This window comes from Nicotiana attenuata, unplaced genomic scaffold (genome assembly GCF_001879085.1).
Source record: "Nicotiana attenuata strain UT unplaced genomic scaffold, NIATTr2, whole genome shotgun sequence".
Lineage (NCBI taxonomy): Eukaryota > Viridiplantae > Streptophyta > Magnoliopsida > Solanales > Solanaceae > Nicotiana > Nicotiana attenuata.
Genome location: NW_017672710.1, coordinates 31,034 through 45,500, shown reverse-complemented (window position 1 = coordinate 45,500; position 14,467 = coordinate 31,034). Strand labels below are relative to the sequence as shown.

The 14,467-nt window shown below is 36.2% G+C and overlaps 1 protein-coding gene across 1 annotated transcript; it reads left to right on the top strand.

Annotated features, from left to right (window-relative positions):
• The first annotated feature begins 7,635 nt into the window (after positions 1 to 7,635).
• On the top strand, positions 7,636 to 12,832 carry LOC109214228 (15 kDa selenoprotein). The gene is made up of 4 exons (XM_019378123.1): positions 7,636 to 7,998; positions 10,990 to 11,048; positions 11,742 to 11,923; positions 12,523 to 12,832. The coding sequence occupies exons 1-4, from the start codon at positions 7,842 to 7,844 to the stop codon at positions 12,593 to 12,595; spliced, it is 471 nt and encodes a 156-aa protein (XP_019233668.1). The 5' UTR covers positions 7,636 to 7,841; the 3' UTR covers positions 12,596 to 12,832.
• The last annotated feature ends 1,635 nt before the right edge of the window (positions 12,833 to 14,467 follow it).

Sequence of the window (14,467 nt, the reverse complement as noted above, 5' to 3'; positions counted from 1 at the left end):
CTCTGTCTACAAAGCCTCTAAGAGTATTTGACATCAAATGGGACAGGGTACCGGTGTCATGACCCAAAATCCACTAAGGGTCATGATGGCGCCGGACACCACTGTCAGGCAAGCCAACACCAAGAAGTTAATTAAATTCCCATTTTAGTATTTGTTGAAATCATTTCTTTTATACATTAAACAATAAATAATGAAATTCACAGAAATAAAAATGATGTCTTTAACAAACTTAATATTGAATAATCCCATAATCATTCCAGAACCCGGTGTCACAAGTGCATGAGTTATTTCTAGGAAACAATGTAATACAACAATCGTCCGGAATACAAATTGGACAGAAAGTAAATATAGTAATCTGAAAGAGACTCTGCTGGCTGCGGGTCGTCTCAAGAAGTTCAGCTCACCTAAGTCTCTGTATCAAACATGCTGCTACGCCCACTAGGCCACTAGAGATACATGTGTCTGTGCAACAAAAATGCACAACAAGTGTAGCATGAGTACGAAAATAACATGTACGCAGTAAGTATCCCGTCTAATCTCGAAGAAGTAGAGACGAGAGGTCGACTTTGACACTTACTAGTGGTCCAATAATAATATACCAATAATATAGCAAATCGAGGATTTATATAAAAACAGCTGTAACTTAATAGCATGAAGCAGGTGAATAATTCTTTTATTAATAGGAACTTCCAAATTCATTTTCATCATTTATACATTTACCTCAAGTCAGGGAAGCAATATCATCATTATTAGATTGCAAGTCAAGCAATACAAGCATGCGCAAATCATGCCGAGGTCGTACGGCCCGATCCAACAAATATTTAAATTGTGCACTGCCAGAGGGTCGAATGGCGCGAACCATAGATGCATCTATTTAATCTACCGAGGCGTTCGGCCCGTTCCACAATAGATAAATACATTTAAACAGTCAATCAAGAATTCATCAAGGAGCAATTATTCAAGAAAAGGCAATTACTCTTTTAAAAGTCAAGAAACGATGTCTAGCCTTATAGAAATTTATTTACACGTTCGATATGTGTTAAGCATTTTAAATTGACAACTAGGTTGCAAATATTACAAGTGAAGCATGCTTTTGGGTCCTAGACTACCCGGACTTAAGCATAATAGTAGCTACGCACGAACTCTCGTCACCTCGTGCGTACGTAGCCCCCACAAATAGAGGCACATATCCAATTAATTCACCTATGAGGACAATTCCCTCTTACAAGGTTAGAAAGGGGACTCACCCGCTCCGAAGTTCCATAACTGGCTTCCAAGCCCTTCCGATGACTCAAATCGATACACAACGCTCCAAAACTAGCCAATAATTATGCAAACCCATTAATATATGCTCAAATACCCATTATAATCCAATTTATAATAATTTCTAACCCCGATCGAAAAGTCGATACAAATTACCCTCGGGCCCACGTGCCCGGATTCCGAAATTTTTCGAAGATAAACTTTACCCATAACCTCACGAACTCAAATATATAATTTACTCTCAATTTCATGACCAAAATTGTGGTCAAATTCAAAAATAACAATTTCTAGGTTTTCTACCAAAATCCCAAGTTTTCACTAATTTTCGATGAATTTCCATGTTAAAATATATATATAATCCAAGTATTTAACTTGCAATATGTGGGAATCACTTACCTTGACATGGATGATGAAGATGGAGCTTCAAAATCGCTCCTAGGTCGGCTCCCATGGAGGAAATGAGATGAAATGAGCCAAACCCATTTTTGCAAACTTATAAACTGCCCAGGCGATCCTTCTTCGCGTTCGCGAGCCCCCATCGCGTTCGCGATGAAGAAAATTCTTAAAAGTTATTTCCAAACTCTTCTCAGACAGCCTCTAGTATAATGGCCGTAACTTTTTGTACAAAACTCCAAATAACAAATATTTCTGATGTTCTGAAAACAAGACACCAAGTTCTACAACTTTCATGTTTTGGTCATCTCCCAATTCCTTATAGATTCTTAGATATAAGCTGCCAAAGTCAGCCCTGTGCAACACAAATTTCTTCTTCATCTTCCCGTACATCCTGTAGTGTACCAGCCATAACTTTTTGCACACAAATCCAAATTCTAAATGGTTCACTTTTCTAGAAACTAGACACAAAGGGCTACAACTTCTATTTTTGGATCATCTCCAAATTCCTTATAGATTGTGAGATATGAGCCTCCGAAGTCAGACCTGCGTAACAAAGAGTTTCTTCTTCGCGAACGCGAAGAACAAAATCCCTGAAGCCAAATCCTGCTTCGCGAACGCGTGAGGTTCCTCGCGAACGCGAAGAACAACACCAAACACCAGCATCAGCTATAGCAAAACAGCCTGAAATGATTCGAAACCACCCCGAAACACACCCGAGGCCCCCGGTGCCCCGTCCAATCACACAAACCAGTCCCATAACATAACACGGACCTGCTCGAGGCCTTAAATCACATCAAACAACATCAAAATCATGAATCACACTCCAATTCAAGCTTAATGAACTTTAGAATTTTAAACTTCTACTCGATGCCGAAACCTATCAAATCACGTTCGATTGACCTCAAATTTTGCACACAAGTCATATTCGACATTACGGACCTACTCCAACTTCCGGAATCGGAATCCGACCCCGATATCAAAAAGTCCACTTCTGGTCAAACTTCTCAAAAACCTTCAAATTTCTAACTTCAGCCAAATGACTCCAAAATGACCTGCGGGCCTCCAAATCCACTTCCGATCGCGCTTTCAATACCAGAATCACCATACGGAGCTATTCCCTGACTCAGAATCCCAGACGGACATTGTTAACTCTGAAATACACTTCATCCCAAATTTATGAAATTCACCCAAAAATGCTAACTTCCACAATAGGTGTCGAAACGCTCCAGGGTCATCCAAAACCCGATCTAGACATACGCCCAGGTTCAAAATTATTATACGAACCTGTTGGAACCTTCAAATCCTGATTCCGAGGTCGTTTACTCAAAAATCCAATCTTAGTCCATTCTTCTAACTTCAAGCTTTTGAAATGAGAATTTTCTTTCCAAATCCAATCCGAACTTCCCGAGTTTAGATTCCGACCATACATACAAGTCATAGTACCTGAAGTGAAGCTACTCATGGCCTCAAACTGCCGAACGACGTGCTAGAGCTCAAAACGACCGGTCGGTTCGTTACAACCGGCCTACCCATAAATCTGTAGCAAAATTCTGACACGATGACTCATAGACTCGACTGCACTCCGAATGAGGTGGAATCTTACCGATCCTTCGCTGAATGCTAACCTCGTCTACTATGAAGGCTCGTCAAACTGATTCTTTATACCTGCAGTCATGAATGCAACGTCCCCATCAAAAGGACGTCAGTACGAATAATGTACCGAGTATGTAAGGCACATAAATAAGTATATAAAAGACATGGAAGAAACATGGAGTAAATGACTCAACCTGTAAGTTTGGATAACTCTGTAAATCATGAAATACTTATAGTGTCATGCATATGCGTATGAATGTCATGTCGTGCATAGGTACATGTATTCATAACATCATCAAGCCTCTGAGGGCATCCCATCATATCATCTCGGCGACTGTGGGCAAAATCATCAACGTATACCAGCAGATCAGGTGGTGATTTCGTATATAACGCCGTAACCTTTTCCCATATCCTATATACATATAATATACATATACACGCGTATATAACGCCATATGGTCATGGGTCAATGTACATGTATAAATGAATGCAAATGCATGAGAAGTATGTCAATAAAATCTCTCGGAATGTCATAATTCCATTAGCATGTTTCTTTTCCCGTTCCTAATATATTGTCTTCTTGTCTTAACTGCTACATGCTTATTAATGCTTCCATGTCTAATTGCTTCTTGTTAGATGTTATTTTCTTTATTGAAGGTATTTATTATTCCGTAGTTTCATTGTATTACATTATTGGTTTAAGTTGGTTTATCGGTGTTTCATGGTATATTTTGGTTGGTCTCGCTGTGTAGTATTAATTGAGTGAAGTTTCATAATTGTATAGCCTTCTGTTTGCTTTGGTCTGAGGCTTAAATATTGTGGAGGGTTTTGAGCTATATTGTGAAATTCATATTCTTATTGTGTGATTGGTACTGATATGGTGGGATCGGGTTGCACGCCGCAACAGGAGGAATAAGGGTGATATATTGAGGAGGAATAAGGGTGAAATGTGATTGTCTGGTGGGATCGGGTTGCGCGCCACAACAGGAGGAATAAGGGTGATATATTGAGGAGTAATAAGGGTGGATTGTTATTTTACGGTGGGATCGGGTTGCGCGCCACAACAGGAGTAATAAGGGTGGATTGATACGAAGTAATAAGGGTGAATGTTCATATTGTTACTGATTATATGGTGGGATAGGGATGCGCGCCGCATCAGTTTGTTGTTTATGTATTCTCCATCTGCTGTGAATTTATTCTATAGTATTGTAACTCTCTTAAGGATTGGTTATAGCTTGGTACTGATAAGATAGTTGAGTCCGTATTCATTTTTGCTGCAAGTCACTGTTTCATTTTGTCCCGTACTTCCTTTTCGCTTTATTATATATTGTATGCAGGTTATATTTTAAACGCCCGGCCGTATCCTCGTTACTACCTCGTCGAGGTTAGGCTCGGAACTTACCAGTACATGGGGTTGGTTGTGCTGATACTGCTCTCTGCACTTTCTGTGCAGATTTTGGAACTGGTATTGGCTGATCAAGAGGTTGGTTGCAGATATTTCATCCTGGAGACCCAAGGTAGTCCTGCTGGCGTCCGCAGGCCCTGGTGTCCCCTCCTATGTTTCTACATTCCTGTTTTCTTTTCTTTCGAGATAGATGTAATTTCTTTCAGACAAATATTTATAGTAATTTGTAGTATGTTCGCAGATTTTGACACCAGGCTCTGGGTAGTTGTAGTAATAGTTTTGGTATTGTGAATTGACAAAGGTTATTTACGTATTTTCGCATTTATTTCAACTTGATTTAGCTTTGTTAATTCTAATCTATGAAATGTAAAGGAAAAAGGTGAATAAAACTCTAACGTTGGCTTGCCTAGCAAGTACGTGTTAGGCACCATCACGGTCCTGATGGTAGAAATACCGGGTCGTGACAATTGGTGAATTGGTGTATGTGAAGTCCCCCGAGAAATATTTATTTCTATAAAAAAAGAGAGAGAAAAATGAAGAAAAAAAGATATATATATATATATATATATATATATATATATATATATACACACACACATATTTAAGAACACGTATAGCACATGCATATGAGTGTTTATGTATAAAAAATAAAAATAAAAATGTTAGAGAGTTATATAAATTTAAAATCCTCATATCAACACCAATTCTCGAACAAAGTCATCTATGTTTGAAAATCAAGCCACCAAAAAGAAAAGAAGAAAAAAAAAGTCACTTCATATATTTTTTCTGTATCCTACCAGCCCGTAACTTAACACTATAAGCTAATAAAAGTCCTAAAAGATTCTAAAGCCAGCATTGATCTACATTAGTGGTGATTGACAAAAAAGGCAAGCCTCTGATTTATTGTAAATAACTGATTTAGTATTCTCGTTTTTTCTGAAACTCAAAGATGTCTGTCTAACCACTTAGTGATACTTGCAGAGTAAAAGTGAAGATATAAATAAAGCAAGTTCCACAAAGTTTAGAAGGATTTGAAATTTTAAGTGGAATCATTTACTGTTGCAAAGTTGTGAATGTGTGTGTCTATATATATATATATATATATATATATATATATATATTTCCTCGAAGACGAGTAAAAGTTCAAGTGTGGGAGAATTTGATATGTGCATTTTACTTGATTTTTAAACATATAATTTACTTGTAAAAACACACAAAAAAAAAAACTATCATACTTCTTCCATACTTTTGTCTAAATCGTGCAGGAAAGGTTAAAGAAGGATTGGTCCGAGAACGAGAAGATTACAGAGGAAAAAGTAAAAAAACGGACAAGCTAAAGCAGAGTAAAATATGGTGCTAAAGAAAGACATTGTATAGATGTGATCTACCATGACAAAGGACAACCGACTCACAACTGGCTACAACAAACTATAATCGATCCATAACTAAACCTACAACAGAAGCTCATAACCAAGCATAACTAGGTCACAACCAGCCATGACAAGTTCATATCCAGAAGTGTATTGAAAACTTTGTCATGGCTTGCCTATAAAAAGAGGCATCAATCGTGAAATGAAAAGGGAGGCGAAAAAGAAAGCTTAGAAGTATAATATTGAGATCAGATTTTGAGCAGAAAGCTTTTCCTTTCTCTTTGTTCTTTAGTTTCTCTCCTTTTTCATCTTTTCGCCATTATATTGGCTTCGTCTCTAGTTCTGAATAAATTGTATTGTCGAAAATTACTCTAAATCCTATTTTTAATTAAATAGGGGAAAATATTCTTCTTGAATATTTCTTTCTATTTCCTTATTTAATGGGCAAGAATATTTCCGTTGTCGATATTGGCTCCAATATGGACTAACTTTTCTTATGTTGGGAGAATGACAGATCTTAATAGTTCTATATAATAATAGATATTATTCTATAATTTCACATGCTTGAGCTAAATTCTATTTTATCTGCTTTATTTATGCAGTGATATCTATCTATATTATGTTACAATGAAATTTCATTTATTTGTAATCGAGAGAGGCAAATATTGTAGTAATCTATTATAACAAGTAGGATAATCGAAAGGGACTTACTAAAAAGATCATTTTTCAGTTCAAGCTTTTATTTTTGGTTCTTTAATATTACTATTTTGATGATTAATTTATAATACCGAAAGGAGTGCAATTAATTGTTCAACTTAAGTAATAATATATAAGTGTGATCGTGAGAGGCATTTATACATTCGTGAGAAATAGAAATTAAAGAATAAATATATCTACTATATAATAAGAATATTAAGTGAAGTCAGGATCCCAACATCTTTTTATATCTGTGAAATACAAAAATATTTCTCCATTGCTTTATTTACGCATTTTTAGTTAGTTAAATCACAACTCAACTCTTTCTGATTTTGTTAAATAGTAACTAAAACAAGAAACATCTGTAGAATAGATTAATCATTCTCTGTGAAGTCGATATTTTTCTATACAATTATTTGACATAGTACGAGTCAGAATCATATATACGCTAGACAATCGTCAATAAGCATGTGTCGTGGCGAGAAGACTATCCTTACTGTTGATTGAGAACCATAAGATAATAGAGACTACCCTTCGACTGTCAAATATCCGATCAAAATATTAGGAAGTTACAATATTCTATTTTGGATGTTTCAATATGGCACATAAATGTGGAACATGCAATCACGTAGAGCTTTATCTAAATTCTAAAGCAATTTCCAAAACATTTATTATTTAATCTAAGGAATGTCTAAAGCAAACACGTAGAGCTTTATCTACTCTCTAAAGCAATTTCCTCTGGGCCAAAGAAAGTCAAAAGCTCAAAATTATCAAAGGCCTTCAATAGTCATTTGATAAACTATGTCGCGATTCAGACAATTTTTTTAAGAATAATTCCCGAGCTCGGCAATTGAGTAACTAGTGTTAAAAGATGTAAGAGACTCTTTCTAGTAACTCAAATGGGTATAGTGCTCAAATTTTATAAAGTTTTAGGGGTTAAAACGAGTTTCAGCTTAATTTCAGGGTCACAGGTCACAACTAACAATTATAACTCTGAGAGTAAAGTCAAGAGTCAAATTAAAAAGGTCCCCCAAACCGACCCGTTAACTTCTGTTCGGTTCAAACCTTCATAATAGAGACTCCGCAAAGGAGAGAGAGAGAGAGAGAGAGAGAGAGAGATGGGTCTGATCTACGCAGCATTGTTGTGCTTCCTTGTTGGCGTTTACGGTGCAAGGGCAGAGCAGTTGAGCACGAAAGAGTGTGAAAATCTCGGGTTTTCGGGTCTAGCTCTGTGCTCCGATTGTAGAACTCTTGTTGAGTATGTTAAAGATCAAGGTTCTTTCTCCTATCCTTTATTCTCTCTACCTCTGCACCTAATGTGCACATATTTTTCATTTTTCACTCCTTGTAATTTATGTCTTTTTTAATTAATACTTTTGGGTACAAAATAAATACATAAAAAAGGTATTGAGGCGAAGTATTGACCTTAACATTGTATTCAAGGCGGCTGAAGATGAGCTTGGATCTGTAGGTGTTTATGGCCTGTGTTTAGTTCAAATGAGGGAATTAGGTTGGAGGAGATGGGTCCAGAAGGGGGATGATTTAAGGTTAAAGCAAACAAGGAGCTAAAAATTAGTCTATACAGCGCTGATTAGCTTGCTGAACGGGTGTGAATTGGGGAAAAAGTTTGGTGATTGCACTATAATTGAAAGAGAACAGGGAATTGGAGGAGTTGGATAGAAGGGCCTAGGCATTAAATCCAAGTCATATTGTCTTCCCTATATTGAGAACCTAATAATCAGTGGCGGACTAAGTAGAGGGAAGGGGGTTTCAGGGTTCAACTGAAACCCCTTTGTCGAAAAATTATACTGCACCAATAGGGTAAAAATGAATTCGTTTTATTATATGTAAACTGTTTAATCCCTTTGGCATGAAAAAAAATTGTAGCATAGTGGTAAAGGGGTGCAAAGTTGTTGTAAGTCCAAAGTTCAAATTCCAGCTGTCACATCATACAACTTTTTGAATCCCCTTGTATAAATTCCTGGCTTCGCCTTTGCCACTACTCATAATGGAGGACAGATGGCAACGAGCCATATACCACTCCAGAATCATTCTTTTGATAAGCTACAGGGTAAGAATTTCTAGACCAGGTAATAGCACTAAGGAAAGATTTCTCGTCCATATAGTGGTAGTCCATCCAAAACAACTTTTAGTACATACTTATCATTCTTAGTCGTCTCTTTTTCCAGGAACAACAACAACAACAATAACCCATTAAAATCCCACAAGTGGGATCGGGGAGGGTAGAGCGTACGCAGACCTTACCCCTACCCCAAGGGGTAGAGAGGCTGTTTCCGATAGACCCTCGGCTCAAGGAGACGAAAAAGACAATATATCAGTACCATCAACAGAAATCATAGAAATAATAACAGCATCATAAGTACCAGAAAATAGATGATAAGCAATAACAATAACACGTAAGAAAGGCTCGGTACTATGAAAAGTGGAAGAAAAGTGTGGACACAACAATAACCACTAGCAGTCTAGGACACAACCCTATCAGACTAGTCTCTCACCCTTAATGCTCTTTTTCCAGGCACAAAAAATGGAAATGACATTCGATAGTTGCTTTAACTCATCCAAGACAAAAATTTATCCCACATCTGTGGATAACTAAGATTTGTTGTTTATGCACTAAGCAACTGCATGCATGATACTTGACTTTCAATCCTAGCTCTGTTTGGACTTGTTCTAACCTGGGAAAGAAGCAGCAACGCACCGCTATCCACAGTCCTATCTAGAGCCCTAATTAATGATAAACCTCTGCACAAAACCTATCAGTGTGGGCTAAATAAACCTTTAAAGATTTAACTATGTTATGGATATTGAAGAGTTGAAGGATAGCTACAGCACATAGTAAACCTGTAGTAGTTTCTAGTACACCATTCTCCCTGGTTGGTGGGATTTTAATAGAGATTGAAGTGTTCAAGGGGAAGACAATAAAAGTATTAAACTGACATACCGATACAAAAGCTTTATGGAACTTTGATGAAAAACATTTGGAAGGTAGTGGGAGATAGCAGTTTATTTGCTTATCGTTGGTCTTACAAATTCACAAATTTTTTGCTTCAATGACGCAAGCCTTTGCAAGTGTGTGTGTGTGTGTGTGTGTGTGTGTGTGTGTGTGTGTATATATATATATATATATATATATATATATATATATATATCCATTAAAAAACCCCATGTTAAAGTACGTTAAATGTTAAATATATTTTATCATACATTGGTTGAACCCCCTCATAAATACTTGCCTTTCTTTTGCGGAACAGTCACTGTACTGCACCACTTAAATATTTAAAGGACCATCTAGTAATATTTTCCAGCTACCTCTTCATAAAATTGAAAAGAACTGCACAGTATTACGTGGAGGAAAATTTAATTGGCCATAATTATTTTTTTCTTTTTATTATTGACACACCGACACTCGAAATTACTCCTACTAAAATTACTTTCTTTTTGTGTTTTATATTGAAAATATTCTCTTGTTTAAGCCAAACATAATGCACAACAGAAGGATCGGATCTTTCTACTGGGGTACTTGTCTTTAGATTATAAGCATTTGGTAGCCTACTCTACTTAATATATTTTTTTTAATTATTTTTCTTTTTAGTTGATGCAATCTCCTAGGTGGTCCAAGTCCTTCAAATTCGCTACCTCTATATCTTTGCCCTCATCCTTATACTGCAAAAAGAAAATATCTTACTTTCTGAGAAAATGGTGAAACCTCTAGAAAAATCGGGAGGTTTCGTTTGCTGACTGTAATATGAGAGGATTATATGGGTATGTAAAAGGTCGTGCAATGTCACTCATCCATGTCTAATTGTGATTGGAAATGTTTGAACTTATCAACCTTTGACAGACATGTTCTGTATTTTAAGAATGACTTCAGTGTATATGATAGAAGCACTATATTTGACTAATTATTGTTGATTTATGGAGAAAAGGACCATACATAGTTAGAAACAACAACTTTATCAATGAAAAAGAAAAAGAATAGTGTGATAGAAAGTAGAAACAATGGCATTAATGCAAAAAATTGACCAATAAAATAACTGATAGGTTCATAGAAACCATGCTCCATATTTTGATGCAGGAGCAATTTCCATTTTATTTGTTGTTCCGGTTTTTGTGGATTATTAGGAGTTAGAACAAAAAAATAAACTGCTCTTTTATCAGTGTTTTCTGTCATGTTTTTCTAGTTTAATTTCCATATGAGTGTTGACAGTATCTTGCTAAATAGTATTGATTATATATTGTTTACAGAGTTGGTTTCTGAATGCTTGAGCTGTTGCACAGAAGACTCTGATGATGCCATGAGTAAGGTACAGATGCGACCGAGATCATTTTTTGGCGGCATTAATTTAGGGTTGTATTTAGAGTTATGAAGGCTCTCCTCTGGTTTTCCTGTCACTAGTTTTGCCCAATTTTTTGTTTGAAAATTTTGGCTTCCATGCATACATTGTAGAGATAAGATGGACTTATATTTGCACCCAGAAAATAATCAAATTAAAATAGAGGCAAGACCAAGACACAAAAGAGGCACTTATCTGCCCCTCGTTGGACGTGCATCCATCCATTTTTTTTCTTTGTCATAGCTTGTTTTGGGAAAGTTGAAAATATTACCTTTTTGGTTTCGATACTTGGCTCACAATCCCCAAGTGCTTAGGAAATGAATAAAGCTATTAAAAAAGAGAAGCGGACGACTCATTCTTCTTTTTACAAACACCTTGACCAAAAAGTTATTGGGAGGTCGAGGGAGAAAATAAGATGTCCAAAAATCACTTTGGAGAATACTGTTTTCTTTCTTTCTTTCTTTTTGCATCACTTTCTCTTGCTTGGGGGTTTGTGGAATTCCTAAAGATTCTAATACTATCTACAACCGTTGCGCAAGTACATTACATGCTATCTCACAACAGTCAACTAATGACTAGAGTAAAATCATGAACACTCTTGAAATGATGCCCTTTTTTTTTTTTTGAAATGGTACTTCTAATCTACTCTGATTGTGATTGCAGGTTGTTTATTCTGGAGCAATTTTGGAAGTCTGCATGAGAAAGCTGGTTTTCTATCCTGAAGTCGTTGGGTTCATTGAAGAAGAAAAGGATAAGTTCCCTTACGTAAAAGTTCAATATGCATATAATTCTCCGCCAAAGTTGATCATGTTGGATGATCATGGAGAGCACAAGGAAACCATTAGGTCATCTTCCTGTCTCCTTTTCCCCCCTTTCCTTTGTGTTATGTGTGTCTCACAACCGATTTCCTATTTCTATGTTGTCTTTATTAAAGTGCATTGAGCATGAGAAGTATTGCCCATCAGGATCCTTGTGCTCTGATGCATTTTCTAAAATCCTGCTCTTTCATATGAATTTCTGTTTCATGCTTGGGAAACATAACTGTATTGAGCACACTGATAAGCAGTCATTTAGTTGCCTCTAGAAGATCAACCTTTGGGTCATGAGTGTGTCACATGCTGACCAATTTCAGAGATCCCTTGAGGGCATTCTGATTTGTACCCTTGGGAAGCCTGAGTGTGAGGAGCAGCAAAAGCTGCAATTCCTGGAGTTCAGCTATTTATTTGACTTTCTACAAAAGTTAGTTAGTACTTACCTGGACGGGGTCAATGGGCGATCAAGGAGGCCCATGGCCTAGGCTGGTGACTTCCTTTGCACTTTGGAAGGGTGCCCGCCTAAGGTCGGCCCAAGTAAAAAAAACAAAGATTAGTTAGTACCCTGCATTGCATCTTCCTGTGCACAAGTTCTTATTCTGGCAATCTAATGTCTTTGGTACATTTTGCAGAATTGATAACTGGAAACGCGAGCACATATTGCAGTTCTTGAAAGAGAAGGTTAAACCATCATCGGATATCTAATGTGGCTGGTGGTAGAGTCCCGTTTGATCAAGAGCGGCTTCATGAGGAGCAGGCTTTTCTTAAACCTGCATCTAGTTTCAGAAAGCTCTGATTCCCGGAGATTGTTTTTGAGTAAAGAGTCCGTAACATGCAATTACTAGCAACTTATGAACTGGATTCTATGCTTTTACGTGCTTGATGTAGTCATCAGATTTCATGGTCCTGCTCTTTTTCTTTTTCAATTTTCTTTCCTACCAACTCCTCCCACTCTCTGCTTAATTTATCATTACCAAATTACAGTTCAAGAGTAGCTCTGCCTCAAAAAAGAAAACTTATGAGAACAAATTAATAGTCGCAATCATATTAAAAGGAATTGAAAATCTGAACAAATAAACGCCAAGAGGTGTTCGTTTGAAAAAATAAATTGGAAAAATTGACAACTTTTCTCAAAAGGTTCTTAATACTTCTTTTGAAAGCATATCGAAGACACAATCCATCTTGCCTTAAAATAATGTGGTACCAAACATGGATTAAAAGCAGATATTAGATTGAATGATTTAAAGACTAGGAATTATCGACACCTACTTCATAAGATTCCATCTTCTTTGATGAGGACTTAAATTGACAATAAGGGAAGAGTGAAGGTAAAGTTGTTCACTTTCAGTTTAATAGCCTGTTTGGCCAAGCCGGAGAAATCAGCTTATTTTGGGAAGTATTTTTTCAAAAGCACTTTTGGAGAGAAGCAGTTTGTGTTTGGCTAATCACTCTGAAATACACTTTTGAGCAATAATTTGTTTTTGGCCAAGCTTTTCAGAAAGTGCTTTTAAGTATCAAATTACGAATAAGGACATGAATGGATTTGCTTAATAGTGAATATTATATAAGTAAATAAATAATCTCAAAAATTTATTATTACATGCAATAATTAAATCTTTTCATTTTATTTAAGTAAAATATGAAAATAAAATTAAAAAGTACCTAATTCTTTTAATATAAGTTAAATATATTAAAAATCATTCAACAAATATAAAAGCATTCACCCCTAAAGTCACTATATATTAGAAAGTTATCCTAAAAATAAGAAGAAATACTTATACATTAATATCCTAAGTATTACATTTAACGATTATTTTGGTATATATTATATTTTATTGAGGGTATTTTTGGTAAGAAGAAAAGTCAAAACTGCTTCTGCTTCTGCTTTTGGGAAGAAGCTACTTTTTTCTACTTCTCAGAAACTGCTTCTGCTTCTTCCCAAAAGCACTTTTTCCCCAAACAATACTTGGCCAAACACCTCAAGTTAGGAGGGAAAAAAAGTACTTTTGGACAAAAAAAAAATACTAGCACTTTTGGCCTTTTGAGAAGCTTGATCAAACAGGTTATAAACAGCTTTAGATGGCAAAACGTCAGGGAGTTGCAAGTGTAAGAATATCGCTAAATGTAATTTTAAAACAAGAGACTCCAGTAATTTCAGAAACATTTGTAAAACCCATGGGATTAGGGGAAATCTCAAAAGAGGTTTGTGCAATTAACTTAGAATGAAATTCCATAATTTAGTAAAGCGAGAGCATGAACAAAGTTAAATGCTGAGGTAGGCATAATATCGACCGAACCAATAATTTCGAGTTATTCGGTTCGATTTGTTCGATTTTTCGATCAGTTCGCGGTTTATATTTTTTCAAAGTTTAGTGTTCGGTTTGGTGTTCGGTTTTAGTATTTCGATTTTCGGTTAACCGAAAAACTGGAGTTTTTTTTAAGTATGGATCATATAGCCTCTAAGCTCATCATATTAATTGTTAGTGAATGTTGAAGCCCAAACTCCAAAATGCCACATTTTTCAGAAACTTAGTCAACCCCAAAGTCACGCGATCATTATTCAATAAATTATGATAT

Bases quoted from the DNA above. Each gene is read 5' to 3' on its own strand.
- LOC109214228 (XM_019378123.1), top strand. From the start codon at position 7,842: ATGGGTCTGATCTACGCAGCATTGTTGTGCTTCCTTGTTGGCGTTTAC. The intron at 11,049-11,741 runs GTACAGATGCGA...TTGTGATTGCAG, and splicing joins CTGATGATGCCATGAGTAAG to GTTGTTTATTCTGGAGCAAT. The intron at 11,924-12,522 runs GTCATCTTCCTG...TACATTTTGCAG, and splicing joins GAGCACAAGGAAACCATTAG to AATTGATAACTGGAAACGCG.